The following is a 24,348-nucleotide window of genomic DNA, read 5'->3' on the forward strand; positions in this document are numbered from 1 at the left end:
ATCCAAAGCTTTCCACCTAATTAATCCTTTATTTTTAATAATTATAGGATTACATCAATATTATATTCGTCTGATTATTACATTAATATACCTAAATGCTACGAAATAAATTGCAATAAATGCACATAAATATTCTTCTAATGAGTCATTGATATAAATTACGGATATTTCTTCTCGTTGTATGCCATGTAAGTCACTGAGTCATGGGCCTCGTTGTATGCCACGTCAGCTACTAATTGTCCATTTCAATTAAATATACTTTTTTTTTTTTAATATATGCACACACTCAAGATTAGAAAATTTTGTATCCAAATCATTAGATTGTCTGAATGGGACTGCGATTGAATATTCTTGCATCAAGGTAGTAGCTGAATTACCATTAAGTACAAACAAACTAGAAAAACTATAACGAAAATATCCATAATATGTTTTCCACATATAAAATTGCCTGATAGAGAAGAAAGGAATAAAGTTTAAGGAAAAAGGTCGGATTTATTATTATTATCATTATTATTATTATTTTATATATTTATATAGTGGGCAGGGAGCGAAGGAAAACATATGGGAAGGTGCATCGAAAAACGCTTTTTGCTAGCAAGGGCCTGAATGCATGTTATCTTCAATCATTAATTACTTTAATACACCCAATTAAACTAATGCTTCAATTAAAAGATCATGAGTTTGGTTCTTATAAATATATATTTAATTTATTTTTTAATAGAATATGTTATTATCTTCATATTGATTAGTTTAAAAATATTGATATGTTGCATATTAAATATTATAATATGTTGGTTGATTTATAAATATCACTATATTTTATTTTTTTAAAAGTGATGCTTAATGTTGTTTGCTTCTACTAATTTTAATTATAAGACTAAACATGAAGTGCTTCTACGTTTCACATCACGGTCTCCTTATTTGTGTCATCCCTAACGTTTGGAAGATTAAATCGTGACTGCTGAAATTGCACCTTTAATATTAAGTTATTTTAAAGTCAAAAGGATATATTAAGTTATTTTACTGCAGTACTTCTATTTTAATTTACTTTATTTTATAAGCTATTAAATAATCGATGCGGCTGCTGGACAAAATAAGAATTTATAATTTTGAAGATGTTCTTCAATCCTCGTAATATGTTCATTAAATTCATAAATTTTGTTAAGATCGACAAAAAAAAATTATATTTACTCAGATTTATCTACAGACTCATTGTAGACCAAACAAATTATAATCAGAATTTTTTTTATTATCAATAATAGGTCAGTGATGAATATGAAATCTCATTCAACTTAGTTCTTTTTTCTTTTTCCTATTGATATCAACAAATTTTATAAATTTTGACTAACAGATGAATTTATTTATTGGGATGAAACAAATGACAACCGTATAAAATGTAATTTTTTAACTGCGTAATTTCATTCTTTGCTTACACGAGTATGAACAGTTTCTTTTGTATCTTTCAGAAGCAAAGAATGAAAAAGACGACGTATCCGAAGCCCTGCACAGGCAGCTGCTTGATATTACAGCAGATACAAGAAGATCTGCCACACATTTACTCCTCCAGCAGCCATCTGAAACCCACCTATGAATCTATAACTCCTTTTGGCGTCCATGATTTTCAAGCAGCTCAAATTTACGGGTGGTCAATTGCTGTATCCGAACACGATCTGAGCTGCTGTGCAAGACTTAAAAAGATTAAACAGGCCAACAAGGATTGTACACTTACAAGGAATGTGTCATCAGATAGCTCATGCGCAAATGAAACATAACCACCGCTGCTCCATTCTAAATGATAGGTGGAAGTTGCTTAAATGTTTAATTTCTAAAATGTCAGGATAGGCAAAAATGACATAGCGGAACTCGAAATAAGCACACAACCGAGAAGAAATGGGTATGTCATTTATCCATCTGAATTTCCTCATTCAGCCGATCTATTTCTCTTTCCCACTTGAATCCAAACATCTGCCGGCCAAAGGGAACAATGAGGTTGTAATGAAGTACCTACAAGATACAAACACTTGGTCTGAGCAACGAATCATGCCTCCAAGAACAATAAGCCACATTTACTTCTAAACGAAGTGGCATCAACAAACTGCTAAATTTTACGACTAAGTCTCTACTTCCGTAAGATAATATCCAAACCTCCCCTTAACAGAGAAGGTTCACATTTACTTCTACTAATTTGCTCAACATTGTTCCATTCTTCGAGAATTTTGCGTTGCAAAGCCAGGTATCCCTATCCAAAATTTAAATAATATTACTGTATTTTATTATATTAACAAGGAGATATGCGCAAATAACTAGACTTATTTCATTTTTGTTTTCCCGTAGGAAAAACATGAAGAAGAATTGTTCGATTTGATAAATTATGTAGTCCTGCAGGAGTATTATGTGTCAAGGTCGTGATAAAAGTATCACTACAATATTTTTCAAATACAATTGAACTAAATAAGTATAATGGCAAGGAACGAAATGTTCAGTTTTATCATTTGTAACGTAATCCAGGTTTTCCATGAGAACTTGTGTATCAGCACGTCTAAAAATGAAGATACCTTATTGTTTAGGTCACGCAGCTGCAGTTTTAACACCTCTGACAACTCAAGCCATTTGGAATCATCACGCCCACCTTTATACATCCAAGCTTTCCTAAGTGCTAATCGCCAGCCAGCAATGCTATTCCTTATCTCCTTGTTAAGTTCAACCCACTCTGGTGCACACCCGTTTTTGTTAAGAATCCTATACAAGGTGTCTTCAGCCGGGTCCGCATGAGGGTTACTGCTAAGGTCCAAGGGCTTCCCTTTCCCGGGCAAGTTCTCAAATTGACCTTCTTCCATGGCATGCCATACTCGTTGCTCAACGACATTTATAATGTCAGTTTCTGATCTGGAAAAACAACAATCCCAAATGTAATTTCACTTTACAAGCCTCAGGACAGGTTAGACAGATAGAATCTAGTTGTACATAAGGAACTTAGGAATAGATGACAATAATTAAAGAAAATAAAGATGTAAGACTAATCATTGACCAGATTAGTAGGACAATCTAATACTAAGCAGAAGGAAATTACATATGCCGAACGACTAAAGCCTCCAGTGATCATAATACCAGAAACAGTCTGCTCATATATTACGGGCACATATCTCTCAGGTATGAGAAACGAGGTGATAATTGAGAGTAGCACACACTTTACACCATTGATTAATTACGTTACAAGAAAAACTTTGTTGAAATATGTGTATTGGTTTAATGTTAACTTCAAACTGAATCAAGCTTGATAAACTGTTTGCACCATCCCAGAGTGAGCTTCAAGCGACTTTCATGTTGATGTAAGCCATCCTGTTAGGACTCCAGCTCCTTGGTTAAAAACAAAGAAATTCCAACACTACTTTGCAACATAGCTGATGCAATTGTGTACTTGAACCATAAACCATCAGAAAATCGTATTCAGAACTGAATTTCATCACAAAAAGAAGCGCAGAGCATAACACTATGTCTACACTCTGTTATCCCATAGAGCACTGACAGTCTGACACTCTAGAAGTAAGTTTGAGCTAAATTCAACACTGGCATATCATACACCAGCAGTACACCAGTGATTTCCAGCCACCAATAAAATCATGCCCAAAACCACACCTTTATACACCCATAACCACTGGAGCGTCCATCAAAATTGAGAAACCCCTCGAAAATTTTCAGGAAATTGATCACGAAATTGTGAAATCTTACGAACATGTTCCGTGAAGAAAATATAAATTATGCTGAAAGGAGGTTACAGTATTCACCTGACGTTGTTACGTTGTCCACGGAGCTCCGGCGGGAGCTTACGGTCGTTGACGGCGTCGATTACGGAGGCGAGGCGATCATGGGTCACTTTCTTATTGGGCTTGGGAGAAGAAGGATCCGACGACGAGGATGAAGAGGACGCCCATCTTCCACGGAGAACGATGGATTCCCCGGCAGTCCTCGATTTCTGAACCAACGGAGCTGAAGAGGAGAGAGCTTTCCTTGCCGCAAAGCGAAGAGCCATGGCTGACGATCCAAAGATCTTGGAAAATGGGCCTCACAAAACACTTGGGCCTCTGTATTTGACCCGACTTTGGTCCAATCATAATTTATAAAATCTGAGTCCTGTAATGAATCTACGTGGCCGAGCGGTAGACAATCAAGGTTGTAATTTCAACTCTCCAAAATAAATAATTAGTGAATATAATTTTTGCATATTATCGAATGAATGACGCGCATTTTCTGCAGACATATATATTATAATTATAATTAAATATATAAAATATATTAATTTAATATAAATTTAAAAAATTAAATAAATTAATTATTTTATTAATTGAAAAGTATATTTTTAATCACACCAAAAATTGATTTAACGGTGTCAATTCTACCATCTTATTTATTTTCTTTATTTTTTTTGGAGTATGAAGGAAAAAAATTATTATCTAACTAGATATTGTATTAAATTTTTAATTTGTTGCTTATATTGATTAGTATTTCTTAATTATTATTATTTTAAATGACTAAAATTATTTATTAATATACACTTAAAAGAGTATGAAATTGTGAGAGATAATATATTGAACTTGAATTTTTTTGGTAAAACATTTCTAAATCAAAAACTACATTCAGAACAAATAATACAAAAATGGTGATATCTCAATCTTACTATTTAATTAAGGCCTCATCCCGATATTTAAATTTTTCGATAATTCACAAATAAACTGAGATACTTTATAGACAAATTATATCTAAAAACATAGTATAAATTGATTCTGAGGACAAGACAAAGATAAGAAAATAAAAAAAGACAACGCCAGTTAAGTCTTATACAAAATCATAAGACTAGTACTAGTAGTTGGTCTGTTTGGCATCATCGGAATCATCTTCATCAGGAGCACTAGTGTCTGGTTCATCACACATTGGAGTTGTGTAATAAAATGGCCCCAGAATGTACTTCACTACGTCCCGGTACACTATGGCCGGGCGGAGGAGCTTCACGCCGCTCTTTCCGCCCCCAAAGTTGGTGGCGATGTTGCAGATGGGGTCGGGAGACGACACCAGCCTTAGGAAGCAGTTTTGGGGCTTCAGCTCCTTGCCGTTGACGTACTTGTTACAAGTTATTTCAAAGTCGCCAGCATCGTCTGTTAAGTCGCTAGCGTAATTGATGACTCTGTTTCTATCGTCTAAACATGTGATGGACACTTTGCAACCTGAGAAAGGTACATTTGGTGGAGATTAGAACCAACTCATAGTTTATTTTATTTTTTATTTAAAAAATGATATGATCAATTTTTTATCTAAAAGTTTAAACGACTAGAGTTTCGATTCCAGGGGAATAGTGTACCTTTAATGGGATTGGCACCATTGACCCATTCGTTCCATCCTTGGGAGCAGTCCTGGCAAAGAACTCGGCCGCCAACTTTAAAGACGGCGGCCTTGGCATCTCCGGCAGCCATACAAATAGAGCTCAATACAAGTACCGAGGCGGCAATCTTCAAAACAGTATCTGCCACCCCCATTGTCTCTTTCAGATTTCTACCTCGTTAATGTTGTACTAAGTTGAGCTGAAGAGAAGGAATAATGTATGTAGATAATGTATTGTATATATAGATGAGATGAGGATGTCGGGCATAATTCATCAAATGTTGTGCGTGGAAGGCCACTAGTTTCGACGTGCAAGCCATGAAGGCAGGTCAACTCAAAACAAATTTAAAAAGAGAACCCTAAAGGGACAATCAAATTATAAGTATTGTTACAAGAACTATATAGCCAAAGGATCCAAATTAACTCCTGTTAATTTCGATAAAGAATCTAATTCTGTCGCAATTTTCTTACATATGATTATCGTTTATCCTCATATTTCATAACAAGTGCTCTGCATCTGGCGTCAGCCCACCGCCGTTTCGTCAGCCGTGGTGGTGGTGGTCTCATTGTCGGTCATCACGTAACAGATGAGAGGAGCTACAGAGCACTGCAATGCTCTCTCTATCAAGTACATCACTACGCTTTCAGCCTTCATTTTCTTTGAAGATGATAGTCCAGCTCTGTGTGTTCAAGCCTATTCGAACTTTGCTCTGAGGCTCAAAATAAAACGTGAATCTTTATTTATTTTAATAATAATAATTCTTATATAGTTGATTAAAATTATTATTAAGTATTAAAAAATTCAAATTATTAACGTTCCAAAAGAATGTTTTCTAGTGGAGTAGGTTTTGGTGCCAACAAGAATGTGGATGCTTAATTAAAAATGATTAGCAAAAGATAAGCATTGATTTCTTAATTAATCTACAGGGATTTATTCAGAATTGTGGGGATAAAAATACCATTTTCTCCCATTTGTGTGCACTTTGAGCACGTGTGTCAATCATTTCTTGGACCCAAAAGCTCGGAATCATGGGAACAGATGTCTTTTTGCATTCCCTGAAAATGGAATTAGGATCTTATTTTAAAGGTTGAACTCTATTTTAGGTCCTGTAATTTTATAAAATAGCTGAAAAAGCCCATATTGTTTGAATAATAAATTAAAACCCCCTTTTCATTAATATCTAACAGAAGGTGGAATGAAGACTCTAGAAATGCGTTTGTGACTGATTTTTGTGGGCTTGGAACCCTTTTTTTGCCATTTTTACCAAAATGCTTTTTTTTAATGAGAGACTTGTTTCGGTAAATAATTAATCCAGAATATACCCCTTTTACCCTTTGCTACAGCCCTTCTCAGCTTCACTACTTTTGACTTTTCCTACCTTCACACTTACCTCCACATTTGTTTCTATTGGTATTGTAGGCCTCTTTTACTTAAAAGGATTGGACTTGATATCCCTATTAATCAAGATTTGTTTTGTTATTGTAGGCCTCCTCCACATTTCTTTCCTTTCCATAACCCACCCCCCCTAAATTTTCTGAGAAAGTAACCAGTATTTTATGGCTATTGGGAATTTATATTCGCAGTGAGCCCAATAAATAAAATTCTTAATTATCTATTACAGAAAATTGAGGGTTACAAAAACCCTCTAAAATTACAAGCTCAATTTACAGTTTCGCTAATAGACAAATTACAGAATATCAGATATAATATTAGAATCAGAAAAATAATGATGACTCAGGTAGCCAGATCGGGAAGGGAGAGCCCATGGCCACCAAGGCCGTCAACCCAAACACGCCGGATGCTCACACCAACATGTCACAAAGGCTCAGTCGCTTATCCACCATAGACCACCAAAACGACTCAGATTTCTGCTTATTTGCTACCAGCTTTTCTCTCTTGTTCTTAGCTATTCTCTTGTGTGTAAAAGTCATAAGTCACTGGAAGATTTATAGTGGTAGAACATTAAAGATGAAGACGGTGGAGAAATTTCAAGGCCATGGGGGTTTAAAGAAACAAGGAAGAGAGAGAAAAGAGATTAAGAAGACGAAGGGAAACAGAGCCCGAGTAGGATGATGAGTAATTAAGTGATGGACAAGGTCAGGTCAACATTGGAGTGGGCCAGGTGACGGATTGGGTAGAGCCATCCATGTGTGTTGGGTTGGGTGGATATGGGCTGAGCCTAACAATTGGGTCATTGGCCAAAATATTCCAACAATGTCCAATATCAATCTAACGTAATATGTATTTGCAAAAACTTCTATTTTTAGAAAAATACTTTTTATATAAAAGTTGGAAATTGTAGAAGAATCAAAAGTGGATTGTATTCGTAAATAGAGTACTCTTTGAAGAAAAAACACTTCTAAAACAAATTTAATAGATTAAAGACCATTTTATCCCCATCAGTTGAAAAGATACCATTTTTTTTAATATTTGCACTTGTCCTTTATTAATAATAATTATTTTTCCTCAAAAAATATAAATTTTATTTCAATTAGTATAGATCACATATTTAATTTTTATAAATATTTATCATTTATATTATTAAAATATTGAATTAGAAGAGTAAAACTAAATGTTTAATTCAATAATGCTCTCACTAATTAATATCATTGTCCACTCATACACAATAAATAAACTCTCATGATTGTCAGAAAAATATATATTTCTCAATTAATAACAGCAATTTAATTTATATTTTTCTATGGGATAAGAATAATATCATACAATATAGAAAATAAAATATAAAAATTCTAAAATATTAAATATGTGAAATTATAAATTATATTAGTGTTAAATTAGTCAAATTATTTAAAAACTCTAATATCAACTTTATATGAGCAACTTTTTAAAAATAAATTAAAAAATTTAAATTCCAATCAAAGTTATTATAATGAGTGTAAAATAGTCTAAAAGAAAGTTAAATTTATCTATAAAAAAATCAAATTAGTTAGAGGGTGCTTTTAACTTTGGGCTTAAAAGTACTTTTTACAGTAGTTTTTAAAAGCAGAAATTGACATCTCAAACGCTCCAAAAATACTCTTTTTAAATCAAAAGTTGAAAAACGTTTTTCTGAAAAACTTTCACAAACACTCCCATAATACCGAATTGCTCCTCAAAAATTCACAGGCCAAGCCTTTTTAAAATAAACACTATATTACGTGGGATGTTCCGATCGAATCCCGCCTAATAAATGAGGCCTAAATAAAAATATTATATTGAATTTGATAGGCACCAGCACCCCGGACTCCTCTAATTAATTATTACATAGATTATATTTCCAACACTCATTGAAAATTTCATATCAATACAAAACGACGAGACCAGAAAAAAGTAAATAACACTACTAATAATTAAGCATAAAGTAAAAATTAGTGCACAGATTTTTCCAAACAATCCCTAATGTAATGAACACAAGTTTCAATTCTCTTTTTAATATATATTTATATACCTTAGTCCTTAAGCTACCCTAACACTAATGCATCGATTGGAAAAGGGAATTCAAATGACGACCTGTCTATTTCAATGGATTCTACAACCGATTGTCTTTCGTCATTAAAGTTCCACCATCGATGATTATGGTTCGGAGTGTTCGTTCGATATTATTATTTCAAATTCAATCGAAATTTTGGTATGCTAAAATGGCATACCAAATATTGAGCCCAAATGCATTAAGACCCAAATTATGGGGTTGTCTCTTATGGGATAATCTATTTTATATCTAGCGTGTACAATCTTTCAATCTCTATTGTAATTACATATTGCAAAGATCAAATTTTTATAGTGGTTGGATTGAGATTTCATGAGTTCGAATTTTACCGGACATATAAAAGATTTTGTTTCGAAGTTTTTATATTGATGTACTGATCGATTCGATATATTATGTAATTTTTAAAATATTAATATCATTATGCAATTATTATTTCTACAAAAAAGAATGTAAATTTTGAACTGAAACAAGAGTAACACTCATAATCATGTGTCTGTTAAAATTTAAATAGGTTCTAACTATTTTATAAATAGATAGAATTTATATTTAATTCCATCAATTATCTTTATAAGGTTTCTAATCTTATTGTTATTTTGTTTACAGTGAATTAATAATAGTTATATTATAAATTTCAATCATTAACAATTGTTATATAAATTATTAATATTAAATATTTATATTAACTAGCAACTATTATTACATTCAATCCATAAATACTATTAAATTATAAGTTAATGGATTCTTTCTCGTTATTCTCTTAGGGCGAGCAGTTGGGTGAATATTCGAGTTGGGCATGAGATGAGTTAGAACTTATGCACTATGTTTGTTTTCATTTTCAAGTTATCTTCAAGACGAGTCAAAATATAATCAATATTTGTTATTTTTCAAAAACACCTTATTTAGATGTTTTTAACATAAATATATATAAAAAAGACATGATTTGACAATGAATAGTAATTTTTGTCTCCCAAAACACAACATTAAACATACAATACTTATTTTAAATTATCTCCAAAAATAAATCCAAACATACATACTATCTCTAACACACACTTATTTATATTTATTTTTCTCTCTCTTTCTCCGAAAAATACAACAAAACACTCAAAAAATAAATCCAAACAATATTCTTTCTGTAAAAAGCTGCTCCATGGTGGTAAAATCTCATCTTGTGTGTTGGACGAAGTGACAATAGTCACATTGAACCCTCGAATATATTCGAAGATCTCGAGATGATCTTCTTGTTTTGGGGAGAATTCGCAAAACTCCATTTCCATCGAGAATTGAATAGAGTTTTCTCGTATTTTGATCGGAGAATTAATAAAGACATTACTATGGAGATTCTAACCAAAAAATTAAACATAAGTGAAATAATATACTGTAGAATCTTATGAATCACACCCGACAAACTTTCTATATCTTCTACGTCTACAAGGTGAACAATTTGATAGGATTTTTTTAACTTAGGACCTCATGAATCTCAACTCCACGAACTAAATTAAAAGTTACTAGCATTTTGATCTTAAGATAAATTACAATCACTTCTCATGAAGTTTTACATAATAATTTTGTTATTTAAAAAATTATAAAAATACCCTCTTAATTTTGACGTTTATCTAACAACCGGCCAATTCCATTAACTTTCATTAGATTTTAAAAAATAAATAAATTATAGTTCACTGATTAAAATGCTCTTTTGAATTATAAATTATTTATATTTTTTGAGGTTTATATTTTAAATAATATTATTTAATTTACATACAAATAATCTGTATCACAAATTATTAATTTATTTGGACTATAAAAACCCTTATTTGGAGAAGTTGGATTGAAATTTTCCGGCATCCTCGATATCAGAAGTTGACGTTGCTCTCCACATCAAAGCTCACTCGATTTTCGCCCTCCCCAACGGTAACATTAACAGCAGGAACGACATTCGTACGGGGAAGCATTTAATGATTTAAATATCATATATTTATTAGTGATTAAACATTTATTCATATAATTATAATAACTATAATGAAAACAATAAAAAACACAAATCCACATAATAAGATAAACAGTTAAGCATTAACATATTGGATGGAATTAAAATTCATAGTTATATGTTTGTTATCTCACATGCTCTTGTTTGTGTGGGATATTGTTTGTCCGGTCGAAATCATACAATTTTATTCTAAAGAGATTTTTCAAAATTTACAAGCCGTATAGATGTTTTTATGAACGATGTCTTATAAATTAGACTGTAGTGGTGCATTATCGTATAAATTAATTTATATTTCGTACTTGAATTCAAATTGTAACTGTAATTTCAATGGCAAAGGCAAAGGGAAGAGCAGAATATAATTTTTTGATATTTTGAATTGTTTTAAAGTAATTAATTATAGAAAAGCATAAAATAAAATAGCAATTAAACAAGTGGACAGCAGTCAAAGTACTTATATTATTATTACTTTACCCATTTCACCCTTTGGCTGCAGCCCTTCTCAGTTTGATTACTTTAGTCTTTTCCTACATTCATACATAAATACATACATATGTATTTGTATTATCTCTAATCCATTTCTGTTTATAATCACAATTTCTCTCTCTCTGTCTCTCTTTCTGTCTCACCTTATATATATATATATATTGATTCATACACAGACATCTCAGTGTGTGACTGTGGGAGGTTTCTTTCTTTCTTTCTCTACATCAACCTGTAGACCAGAGCTTTCAGCAAACCCCTATTCTCTCTCTTTCTCTATATGTATATATATATTGTGTATACATATGCAGTTGATGAAGGGAAAAGCATTTGAGCTTTTAATTTTATTCGTTCCTCTGTAATTCTCATTATACATTTGATTTATACACGTATATAGTGTGGAGTATAAGCTGCTTCAGATTAAGCTGTGTAGAAACAGTTTTGGTGGGTTTTAGAGGGCCGGCGATGGCTGCCGAGGGTTTTTTGGTGATGGCGGCGGTGGTTGCTATGGCGGCCGCGGCGGTGGTGTCGGCGTTGAAAGCCGGTGGAGGATTTCAGGGAGTACTGACTCTGGAGAGGGCGTTTCCGGTGGAGGGGAGACTGGAGCTTGAGGCGATTAAAGCTCGGGACCGGGCGAGGCACGCGCGAATCTTGCAGAGCTTTCCCGGCGGCATCGTGGATTTCACGGTTGGCGGTACCTCTGATCCCTACGCCGGGGGGTACTCCATCGCATCTCTTGAAATTCTATCTATTCTTGGTCCTCAGTAGTTGTTTGTTTTGTTGATGTGGTTTGGGTTTATATATGGCTGCTTTGACGGCATTCTTGAACTTTGATGTCCTCATTCAGTCTTGTTTTGAGTTTACTTTGGGTTTGTATTCCGTATATAATTACATAATAGTTGTATACATATATTCTTCTGATGATTAACTCTCACTGCTGAATTTTATAGACTTTACTACACCAAGGTGAGATTGGGATCTCCGCCACAAGAGTTCAATGTGCAAATTGATACTGGGAGTGAGGTCTTGTGGATTACATGCAATTCCTGTAACGATTGTCCCCAGAACAGTGGATTGGGAGTAAAACTCTCGCTCTTCATCTTATTATTACTTGTTCATTTGTTGGTTTGGTGCTCTACTGAGTAACCCGAGTTTCACATTGGGCTTTCAGATTCCTCTCAATTTCTTCAATGCTGCTACATCTTCATCTTTTTCATCTATATCCTGCTCGGATAATATATGTGCTTCCATGGTTCAACTTGCATCTGCTGAGTGCTCTACTGAAAGCAACCAGTGTGGATACTCATTCCAATATGGAGACGGGAGTGGTACTGCTGGCTTTTATGCATCTGATATGCTTTATTTTGATACGATTTTGGGTACCTCATTGATAGCCAATTCTTCGGCTCCTATTGTTTTCGGGTAAGCTGTTATAATGACTCCTATTGGTGATATGTGTATGCTTATATGTGGTTGTATGCTCTGGTTTCTCTTAGACCCGAGCAATATGGAATTAGCTTTTTGTAGCCAACTTGATAATTGTATTTCACTACCTCCAACAGTCCTACTGTGCGAGTGCTCTAGAAATTAGTAATGATGTGAGTCTTCTGGGCAATTGGAAGAAAACTCAGATAATGTTGCTGGGTAATTGGAAGAGAATCCTAATAATGTTACTTAAATAAACATTTGAATCTTTAGGCTTGACATGCACTAGATTCTGTATCTTTTTTGTCACTTTCATCCTTCACCTTGTTTGTTCTAGCTTAATCATTAATAGAATGTCTATTTTCTGAAGCATTAACTTGAATTTTATGTGGAACAGGTGCAGCACCTCTGTGTTTGGGGACTTGACTAAATCAGATAGAGCAGTGGATGGAATATTTGGGTTTGGACAGCAGGGTCTGTCGGTGATATCACAATTGTCATCACTAGGAATCACACCTAAAGTATTTTCTCACTGCTTGAAAGGAGAGGGCCGTGGTGGTGGCATATTAGTTCTTGGTGAGATATTGGATCCGAGAATCGTTTATACTCCCCTTGTGCCATCACAGTACGTATTTTCACAATATCAAAACATAATTAATGCTTTTGTGTGTATTCATTCTTTTGCTCACGATTAGAAAATGTTGTGATCATGCCACTGCATTACAATCGGGCCAATGAGATTTCATAACAAGCTCTCTACACACCTTTTGTCTTAGAAACCCATTTATCGGCCTGCGATAGTTCTAGGTAGTTGTAAACCGGGAATCCTTTGTACGTACCATGGGTGGATAATATGACATAACTGGTACTTGATGTCCCTTTGCTGATGGTATTTTGTGTTTGTTTGGAATTGTGATTGGTTTTCTTGTGTTTGCTCATAATATTGCCAAAGGTTCTTGGTCTTTGGCTTTTGTCCCTTTATATTGATGCTTAACATGTTTTTCCCTTCTAATGCATCTTATCTTGTTTCTGCATTTATCTGGTGATATTTGTGATCCTGTCGGGGGGAACCAATGAATCTTTATGTATTCAAGCTAATTCTGCACTCAAATTCTTATTGTTCATGTAATTTTATTTCCCAGATTGTAAATGACCAAATTGTTTGATGTTACAATTCTCTAAAGTATTAAGTCGCTCTCAGCTGATATCGGGCAATAAAGGAAACAGCTTGAAATCATTTAGTTGGTTTCCTTTATTTTTTTATTCTCTTGCGTGGCGTATTGCTTCTATTACATACAGACAATGTCGTGTTTTAATTTTGAATGTATTACCCAAAAAAATTTCTGCTAGTCAATGGGCATGTGAAAGTTGAAGGCAGAGAGATTGCATCATATATTTGGTTTCTTTTACATCTGTGTCCTACTTGGACGCATTTCCTTTGTAGTGTTGGTGAATTTTGTGCCAGGACCTTTGCCACCTATAATATCATTTGGATGTTGCCATTATCATCTCTCAGAATTAAATTCTATTCCATGACCTTGTGGAGTGTTAAAATTTGAAGATCTTTTATTAGCATGTATCTTGAAACATTGATCTGTAGTGCCTCATATAACTTTCACTGAACTTCTAAACTAGCACTTATAGATTATCTATTCATGCACCTCCAGTTCCTTTAAACTACTCGCATAAGTAGATGATGAGATGGTTTTCCTGCTTGGGTTAGTTTTCTACAACTACATTGAGAAAACTTAAAGCATGGAGACGTCTAATATTAGTTCGATGTTTGATTTTTTATATCTAATCTTTCAGGCCTCATTATAATTTATATCTGCAGAGCATTGCTGTCAATGGGCAGTTGTTACCTATTGATCAAGCAATGTTTACAACATCAGGCAACCAAGGAACCATTGTCGATTCTGGAACAACTTTGGCATACCTTGTCGAAGGAGCTTATGATCCTTTAGTTGCTGCTGTAAGTATCTCAACCCACATAAGACCTGCCTCCTCTCTCCCGTTGTTAATTTTATGGAGCTACAAAGCGGTATTGAAAGCAGTCAATGTATCATTTTTTATCTTGCAACATGCCTCATCAGTAATGTTATGGTTGTACTTAATGCTTTTTGCAGAACTGAGCGACTAAAGCCAGGATCTGGCAATAACCTTAAAGAAAAATATTTCTGATTTTAGTTGATCGTTCAATTATCAAACTACCTAAGAAGTTTAGTTAGTCTTTTAGGTGACCATTGGTATAAACATGAGACTTTAATCTAATTTGAATCTCTTTGAAGAATGAGGAAATTTATTCTTTATAGCTAATGAACCCAAATTTTGTCACAACTCCTCTGAGGTTTTCCTGGGTCTGCAGATAACTGCTGCTGTTTCTTCATCTGTGAGACTAATTACTTCTAACGGAAACCAGTGCTATCTAGTCTCTACGAGGTTTGTTTGTTGTCAATTTAAATAGTAGCTAAGAGCTAATGAATCTTTTTTCTTCAAGAAAAGAAGAATTCATGAAGTAACCGCAAGAACACTTGAATAAGATTGCTTTCTGTTCTCTAAACAGTGTAGCTGAGACATTTCCAGCTGTTTCATTCAATTTTGCTGGTGGTGCATCCATGGTTTTAAGACCGATTGACTACCTTGTGCTCACGGGATATCTTGTGAGTCTTCCGCTTATCTCTACATATAAAGTATTATTCCCCTGACCTTTCAGTTACGTTATGATTGTTGTTGATACTAAAATATGCTGCCTTCAACCTTTTGCTCATCCTCATCCTCATCCTCATCCTCACCCTCCTCAGCATCATTATGATGATGATGCTATGGCTAGCTAACTGTGAGAATTTCTAATTGTTACTGTTTTTCTCAGGATGGTGCTGCTGTGTGGTGCATAGGATTTCTTAAGGTCCAGAATGAAGGCACAACTATTTTGGGAGGTTGGTTGCCTATCTATGTCACTGCTATGGAAATACAATGATTGCTTGAAATATGTGTTACTAGTATCCTTAAACTTGCTCCTGTCAAAGTCTCAGCAGTTCCAGTAATCCATGTCTTGCATATTGCATCATCTCTGAAACTGGAGGTTTATGGTACTAAATTTAAACATTTGTACTACTAGTATCTTGTAAAGATTTGGGTGCACTTATGTAAAACTTATGACTATGTTGGCATCTATGGGAACAAAAGTTGTACGGCTGTTCAACTTGTCGACATAGCCATCTTGTTTTTATCTTTTCTTTTGTTTAGCATTCTTGATGCTAGATAAACCATCTTTGTTTAGCATTTAAGTTGGTTTTGACTGCAAAAGTTTCTGGAATAAGAGCAGCAAAAAGAATGAGTGCTGTTATGTTATTTTCTCTCTGGCCAGCTCCTCTTTTGCCTACTGGGGATTTGCTCTGTGGTTATGAACTTATCTAATCGTGCCTTGACATCCAAAATTTAGCTTGTATTTCTTTCTAACGGCTGCGGAAACTTAATTTTGTGTTCTTGTATCCAGATCTTTTTCTCAAAGATAAAATCTTTGTTTATGATTTGGCTCATCAAAGAATAGGATGGGCAGACTATGATTGTAAGTCGACTTCTTCATCCTTGGTTTATCATTTTATGAGCATAATTCCCTGCTCAGATTCTACTATTATCATCTCTTATTGTTCATCAATCTTTCATCAAATCTATTTCTAACTATGAAAGCGGAACTCCTTTTCTCAGGTTCCTTGTCGGTGAACGTCTCCATAACTTCTGGTAAAGACGAATATGTGAATGCGGGACAGCTGAGTGTGAGCAGAAGCTCATCAACTACTGATATCTTCAAAACAATGCATAAAACGTATAATGCTCTCATGCTGCATATATTGGTATTTTTTATCGGGATTCAGCTTTTGTAAATTACAGTTCAACGCATATCCATTTTTTGCTGTCTCTGATTTATATTCTTTGTAATTGGTAAAACGTTAATCCCACTTCAAGAGATTAAATCTGTTGATTTTTTTCAATTTTGAGATCAATTTGAAAATTACACAAAGTATAACACTAAACATATTGAGTTTTTAAATTTCTGGAATAATTTTAAAAATTTTGTAAAACAGAGAACTAAATTTATATGCTACTAAAAGTATAATTTTGCTTGCTATCTACTGCTAATGTTGTCAAAATTTATGAAACTTGAGGGTGTTTTGCTAAACTAAGCTCCTCAAAACATTTTAAAAGATGTTCGAAAGTTTATAAGCTTTAAAAAAGGGTGACTTTTTTTTTTTGTAAGCTATTTAAAAAGAAGTTAACTTCTCTAATTTTTTTCAAAACATATTATAAGCTCTATAAGATTAATATGTCAAACAAGAATATCCTTATTTTCACACACAAGCACACATTCTTCCCTCTCACACACTCTCTCTCTCTCTAAATTTTTTGCTATTTATTTTTTTTTCATTTGAAAAAGAATAACATATTTTACTATTTAATAATAAATTATTATAGTTAAACATATATTATATGATTAGAAACAATCATTGGTAAAGAAAGTGTTAATTATATATCCATATTAATATTCAACTAGCAAAATTTAGGTAATAATGCATTATATTTTTTATTTTTTTAAAAAAATTATTTATTAAACTTTTATTTAGAGTGAGATTAATGTGAATTATTTATCAAATTACTTTAAAAATATTTAAATGTAAAATATGTTAAGAAATAACAGTTTATTTGATTATAATGGTAGCATGTCTTTTTGATCAATTTACCAATAAAAGATCTTATAAGCCAAATATCCTAATATTTTCTAAGATGTGAAAATATCTTATAAGCTTTAACATCTTGTTTTATCCAAATAATTTGGGAGCTTATGAAATATTTTTAAAATAAAATTCAACATTTTATAAGCTCCTAAAATATTTTATAAAATATTTTTAAAATAAAATGTAAGAGCTTATAAAATATTTTTAAAAAAGTATAGTCAAACACCCTCTTAATATGGACTGATCAGAATTTTTGTTTACTCTCTATTATTTTGGTACTCGACTCTGATACAGTACTATATGTAGGAATCAAGAAATACAAATATTTAATAAAAAAATAAAAATAATTTAATATAGAGATAGCTGGATTCGAGTTCCATGGGATTCTCACTCTTAAATTCGAATATGTTCAATATATTGCAATCGTGAATATTATTTTATTTATTATTAAATTAACTTTTTTAATTTAATAAATTATTATGTATTAATTGAATATTCAATATATTATATGTATTATATAAATTAACTTATATTCCTCCAAGACTTAGGCGAATATTTTTCACTTCAGGCACATCACATCAGCGTTTACAACGACATTACAATAGCGTAAAATGATAAATTTTAATTAAAAACTGCACAAATTATGTTCGACATTTCTCGCTAGTAACAAAATAAAAGAAATATTATGAAGTAATTGCGTAGGAAATTTAACTCCAAAAGGGGAAGTAAAGAATTATACCCCAAAAATCACAAAAAAAAAAAGGAAAAAAGAAAATGAGTGGAGGGATGAAGTGAGAGTGGGAGCGGTAGTAAGTTGATACGGCGCCCGAATGGGGCGCACTCTTGTGGCTGAGGTGCGACGACGGCGCATTAGTGTAACTGTTTTCGCAGCTCTTTCTCTGCTTTGAACCGGTCTTTCTCTCTCTCTCTCTCTCTGTCCGGGTCCACCTACGCTTTTTCGTTATCATTTTCTCTCTCTACGCTGCGCTGGCACTTCCCGTTCGCAGGTCGTTTCGTTTTCTTCACTCGCTTCACTTGGATTGGTGCTTCACACGCGCAGCATTTAATTCTCACTGAAATTTTTAGTGACTAAAATAATCAAAATAAGAACATCACGACAAATTTTAGTTAAAAGAACATTATGCATTGCAATGATTAAATTTCTGAACAAATTAACATGACCAAGTTGGGTTGACTCCATTAACAAACTCATATAACGATTATTTGGGTATTGTAATACTTAATTTAATAATAATTGAGCTTGATTCCTGCTATATTGGTAAAATCGAGATGATGCAAATTGAGTGATATTTTAATAAATTTTACAAAAAAAATGGTTCATGATGTCTAAATTCTTAATAATATGCCCTTTTTCAATTACACGGAGTTTACACTAAATTTCATATTACCATAGCTAATAATGATATTCTTGTGATTCACCTAGCCCAAAAAATGATTGGCACGTGAAAGCAACGCGACCCAGGAGGAGCGTCACAAGGACACCGTTTCTGGTACCCGCTTGGCGAAACGGCACAAAAAACTCCCGCGTCCATGCAACAAATAGCAACAAACAATCAATACGCGCACACACTTCCTCACTCACTCCTCTCCTACTCCTACTCCTTCCTTCCTATTCATCGTCTTTCATATTTCCCCTTAATTACAATCTCACTCTTTATATTCCCCATAAGGAAAAAAATCTCCCCTATCCCTTCTCATTCACCTCATTCGCTCTCGGATTCTTCATTCCATTGGAGCTTCCAACCTAATACGCACCATTGCATTCACTACGAACGCCTAGGATATACGCAGCTAGAGTTTATTATTACTGCCGGAAATTTTCTTGGAACAAGTGATGGCTGTGGAACCGACGGTGCCGAATTCGCCGGCGTCGCTGTACGTTGGAGATTTGGCGATGGACGTGACGGATGGTATGCTGTTTGACGCTTTTTCGGAGTTCAAGAGCCTCGCATCCGTTCGTATCTGCCGTGACTCCTCCACTGGCCGCTCCCTTGGTTATGGCTATGTCAACTTCATCTCGCCTCAAGACGGTAGTTGTTTTGTTTTTTAATCTATATACATTAAAATTGCTTGCCTTGTTCGTTTGTGTATACGTACGTGAGTTTAAGTGTGTGTGGAGGTGGATCGGGATTGAATGCTGGTTGCTGTGATTGTTTTTTCGTGGTTGAAGGTTGTTTGAATGTTAGTTGATTTTTTGGTTTTGCTTTGACTTATTTGTTTGGTTGTGAATTTCCTATTTGAAATGGTCAAATCAATTGATTTATCTTACAGGCAATGAAACCAGTATTTGTACCTAATAAGATTGTAATCGAGCAAAAATAATCGTAAAGAGACATATGAACCAGTCCTTTTCGCAGTAGTACATACATGATGTACTGGAGTTTTTGTGCATTATTGATCACGATTGATGTTTGATCGGCTAAATCTCTTTGCCTATCAGGATTGTGGTGAAAATTCTCTTCTTTACACAAACTTTTGAATCTTACGCATTAGTGCTGGCTATATCCATGAGTGAGCTTGCTTGGTCAATAGTTATTGGAAAGGATGTGAATATTTTTTACAATGAAAATTTTGGAGATGTTCTAATTTGAGGTTGTTTGCAAATATACATCACCAAATGGGTGCAAGCTGTAAAGCCATCGGTGAGAACATGTTAAAATTATGTGATCAACGCCTGTAACTGAGAGATGAAATGTTGTTATAGATATGGCTTATTTAACAGTTCAGAGATGTGCTCAAATATATATGTCTCACTCAGATTCCATGCATTGCTAGAGTTGCACCTCTATTCTGGTACATGATTTTCCTGGTGTTGGATTTTTGAAGCTTGAAGTTTTGAGCTGCCATCTATTTGATTCACTTAATCAATTTGGTATTTTATTGTGATTACGTGTACCTTCTAACATATTCTCGTCTTGAATGCTTCGAGTAGCCATCCATGCTATTGAGGTGAAAAATCATTCCACATTGAACGGGAGGGTGATAAGGGTTACGTGGTCACATCGTGATCCAGATGCAAGAAGAAGTGGAATTGGAAATGTCTTTGTCAAGGTACCTGTTGATTTCACTTTTGAACTGACGTGACTTGGTTATTGAGATATCTTTATCTTGTTTCATGATTCACTTTGTTGAAATATAATAATTTAATTATGGTTTTTACTGCAGAACTTGTGTGACACCATGGATAGTGTGAAGCTTCAAGAAATGTTTCAGAAGTTTGGTAATATATTATCCTGTAAAGTTGTCACTTCTGATGATGGGAAGAGTAAAGGATATGGCTTTGTCCAGTTTGAGTCTGAAACCTCTGCAAAAGCTGCCATTGAGAAGCTCAACGGTTCAACCGATGGAGACAAACAGATGTATGTTGGATTCTCCTATCTTGTTCCTCATGCTTTTGTGTTTTGGTACTCAGCGAGAAAGTTTTATCTGCAAAAATGGTCTTATCGATTCTGGGATGTATTTTTCTTGCACAGGTATGTGGGTAAATTTGTGAAGAAGAGTGACCGAGCTGTTCCTAGTCATGAAGCAAAGTACACAAATCTGTACATTAAGAATTTGGATACGGGTTTCTCCGAGGAAGTCCTTATGGAGAAGTTCGCTCAATTTGGAAAAATAGTAAGCTTAGCTGTCTCGAAGGACGATAATGGGGCATCAAGGGGCTTTGGATTTGTCAACTTTGAGAATCCGGACGACGCTAAACGTGCAGTGGAAGCTTTACATGGATCACAACTTGGTATAATCATGAATTTTCTAGAGGAGTTTATTGCAAGATTATCCTGTAGAATCTTTGTTGTTTGAAACTTAGCCATATATTTAATGTATGTATTCATCAGGCTCGAAGGTTTTATATGTTGCCCGGGCACAGAAAAAATCTGAACGTGAGGAATTGCTACGCCGCCAATTTGAGGAGAAAAGGAAGGAACAGATCCTCAAGTACCAGGTCCTGTAGGACTCAGCTTTTTCCAGTATATGCTTATGTAATTTTATCAGTTGTATGTGGTTATGATTTTCTTATACGACCAATTTCAGGCTTCAAATGTGTATGTGAAGAATATTGATGATGACGTCACTGATGATGAGCTGAAGGAACATTTTAGTCAGTGTGGCACAATTACCTCCGCAAAGATTATGAGAGATGATAAAGGAGTGAGCAAGGGATTTGGATTCGTTTGCTTCTCCACGCCAGAGGAGGCAAATAAAGCTGTGTATACTTTCCATGGTAAGTATGTCTATACGCACTTCTTTTAAAACTAGTTCTGGTGCATATTCAAGATATGTGAAATTGCTTTAGAGGTTTTTGGTTGACGAAATATAATTATTCTTGCAATTATCATTTCTTCCACTTGAAATGTAATTAATGGTCAAGATACTAAGACATGGTTCGGCATAGCAAAACCCCCTTACTGGAGCGACGCCTTTTTCATTCCCCTCTCGATTTTTAATCTAGCTGGCATTAGGTCCTCTAAGAGTCTGCTAAATTTATACTTTGATCTATATGGATATCTCAGGGTAAATTGTACTGGCTTTTATGAAGCACAAATTTTATTTTCTGTTGTTAATAAGTGCTTATAGTTTCAGAATCCTTAGAAACTTTTGACTTGGTTCATTTTTCTTCAGGAGTTGGATAGTGGTTTCTCTTTGCGTAGTTAGCAATATCATTGGAAATTCCACCTTCTAGATGCACACCTTGACATAGGATGAGTTTAAAGAATCAGTTTCTTTTCTTAATCATTTTTTATAGATTCTCTGGCTTCAGTTTAGTGTTTCTATTTGCTGATGATTTCGAAGCCTACCATTAACATATTATGAAGTGTACTTGTTTATGCATGTATTACAGGATTCATGTTGCGTAGGAAGCCATTGTATGTTGCAATTGCTCAGAGGAAAGAGGAAAGGCATGCCAAATTACAACTTCTATATGCTCAACGAATGGCAGCATTAGCAGGACAACAATCCACTGTTATTCCTGGTGGATATTCTCCTCTTTATTATCCAGCTCCTGGTGTTGTTTCACCGATTCCTGCACAACCTGGTCTGATGTATCAGCCTCCGGGTATCAGGCCAGGATGGAGGGCTAATAGCATCACGAATCCTACTAGACCTGCAGTTCAACCATCTCCAGTTGCCTCGGTCAGTGTTATATTATGTTCAGTTTAAGAACTTAGTCTTCTATGTTATTTCTACTAATTTAAGCTGGGTCCATCCACTGCCATCTAGAAGCATCAAGAACGGCTGGGTTTTCATTAACTTTTTATATCATCTCAAGCTGGTCATTGTCTTCCATTTTTTTGTCAATTACATTTTACAGGTACCTAATAATTCAAGAAATCAAAGACAGAACAGGGGAAGAACGAACTCGCATATCCTTCCACAGGGTGCTGGCCTGTCATACCCACCACATTTGCAACAACAGACTCATTCTTTGGCTTCGTCAAAAGATTCAAGCAACCATCAGGTCTACTTTCACTTTTGGTCTATTTTTTCCCCCAAGTATATATGCTTGAAGTATTATTTTGAGTCGGTCATCCTCAAATATATGCACTTTTTTAAATGGACATGAACTGAGCCAAGGTTCTACTGCTGTTCAGCCTATAGTCATCGCTGCTGGACTGGGTGCTGAGGGGTCAGAGATGTTAAGTAGCGTGCTTGCTGCAGCTCCTCCAGAGCAGCAGAAACAGATACTTGGGGAGCGTCTTTATCCTCTTGTTGGTCATCATCAGGTGAAGATTTTCTCACATATTCCTTTCTGTTTTCTTTTCATATAAATTATACTATATGCATGGTTGGCTAAAGAAATGGATTGGTTTTAGAAATACACAGCAAGGGTGGTAAGAGTTTCTAGAACTTTCTTTGTTTCCTAGCACGCCTTCATTTACAAGAGCTAAATACACAGCAGTGGTAAGGGTTTCTTGAATTTTGTTTGTTTCCCAGCACACTTTCATTTACAAAGGTTTTTTTTTTTTTTTTTGGTATTACCCTTGAACTTGCCATTCAATTTGGAAGTATCTGCATTGTTCACTTTGACTGTTGACACCAGCTTTTTGAAGCAAAAAATAATCTCACCTGGCAAAATGAAGGGGTTTTGAATGCTAATTTATATTTCTTTGCAGCCTGATCTAGCAGCAAAGATAACAGGAATGCTTTTGGAGATGGACAATTCTGAACTACTAGTGTTATTAGATTCACCAGATTCACTAGCAGCCAAGGTGGAAGAGGCGGTTGAGGTGCTCAAACTCTCCAAGTCCAAAGTCTCAAACCAAGACTCTCTGCGCTCGAATTACCTTTCTGCTGAAGTCGCAGTCAACTGAGGGAACCCGCCGTGTCTCTCTAATATACTTCGATAATCACGTCTACAAATCCAAAAATTTTCACTAGGAACACCCGTTATTTTTCAATCTGGCTACACAAGTGTTGCTGTATTGGACCTTGTTTGCATGCTCTTGACATTGGCATAGGATCTGAATTTAGTAGTGAGTGACGACTATACCTGATATTTAGTTCCATTTTGCAACTACTACAGACTACATAGAGTTAGAAACTAAATCTGCAGACTAATCCCAGTTTTCGATTTGTTTTTTAATCTGTGTGCTTTCTGAAGGTAAGGATGGCAAGTGTCAAATATTTGAGTTGATTTTGCAATAGCTCCTTGCTGTAGTTGGCGTCGGCTGCAGTCCCTCAATTATGTCTGATTTGCATTATTGAATTATTACAATATTAGGATTCATTTCTTTATCCAAATTAAGTTTCAATATCAGATATTTATTATGACTTAATTCAGCGATTGCTGACTCAAGCAGATTGCTTTATTGAAATTTGACCTTTCTGGTTTACTCACATCGCC

At 34.5% G+C, this 24,348-nt stretch overlaps 4 protein-coding genes across 4 annotated transcripts; 2 read left to right on the forward strand and 2 right to left on the reverse strand.

Annotated features, from left to right (window-relative positions):
- Nucleotides 1–1,388: 1,388 nt before the first annotated feature.
- Nucleotides 1,389–4,095, reverse strand: LOC105179512 (dnaJ homolog subfamily C member 28). The gene is made up of 3 exons (XM_011103162.2): nt 3,786–4,095; nt 2,556–2,886; nt 1,389–2,004 (listed from the first exon to the last, which is right to left on the reverse strand). The coding sequence occupies exons 1-3, from the start codon at nt 4,028–4,030 to the stop codon at nt 1,900–1,902; spliced, it is 681 nt and encodes a 226-aa protein (XP_011101464.1). The 5' UTR covers nt 4,031–4,095; the 3' UTR covers nt 1,389–1,899.
- Nucleotides 4,096–4,668: 573 nt separating this feature from the next.
- On the reverse strand, nt 4,669–5,568 carry LOC105179544 (pistil-specific extensin-like protein). Its single transcript, XM_011103194.2, has 2 exons — nt 5,354–5,568; nt 4,669–5,219 (listed from the first exon to the last, which is right to left on the reverse strand). The coding sequence occupies exons 1-2, from the start codon at nt 5,526–5,528 to the stop codon at nt 4,858–4,860; spliced, it is 537 nt and encodes a 178-aa protein (XP_011101496.1). The 5' UTR covers nt 5,529–5,568; the 3' UTR covers nt 4,669–4,857.
- A 5,863-nt stretch (nt 5,569–11,431) lies between these two features.
- LOC105179513 (aspartic proteinase-like protein 2) lies at nt 11,432–16,737 on the forward strand. The gene is made up of 10 exons (XM_011103164.2): nt 11,432–12,047; nt 12,279–12,408; nt 12,500–12,750; nt 13,151–13,378; nt 14,563–14,725; nt 15,119–15,192; nt 15,317–15,413; nt 15,623–15,689; nt 16,250–16,321; nt 16,462–16,737. Exons 1-10 carry the CDS (start codon nt 11,794–11,796, stop codon nt 16,635–16,637), a joined length of 1,512 nt encoding a protein of 503 aa, XP_011101466.1. The 5' UTR covers nt 11,432–11,793; the 3' UTR covers nt 16,638–16,737.
- A 2,329-nt stretch (nt 16,738–19,066) lies between these two features.
- Nucleotides 19,067–24,087, forward strand: LOC105179514 (polyadenylate-binding protein 7). The gene is made up of 10 exons (XM_011103165.2): nt 19,067–19,537; nt 20,440–20,558; nt 20,673–20,866; nt 20,981–21,240; nt 21,341–21,447; nt 21,537–21,726; nt 22,345–22,637; nt 22,816–22,962; nt 23,096–23,227; nt 23,618–24,087. Exons 1-10 carry the CDS (start codon nt 19,342–19,344, stop codon nt 23,813–23,815), a joined length of 1,836 nt encoding a protein of 611 aa, XP_011101467.1. The 5' UTR covers nt 19,067–19,341; the 3' UTR covers nt 23,816–24,087.
- Nucleotides 24,088–24,348: the final 261 nt, after the last annotated feature.

This window comes from Sesamum indicum, unplaced genomic scaffold, assembly GCF_000512975.1.
Source record: "Sesamum indicum cultivar Zhongzhi No. 13 unplaced genomic scaffold, S_indicum_v1.0 scaffold00165, whole genome shotgun sequence".
Classification (NCBI taxonomy): domain Eukaryota; kingdom Viridiplantae; phylum Streptophyta; class Magnoliopsida; order Lamiales; family Pedaliaceae; genus Sesamum; species Sesamum indicum.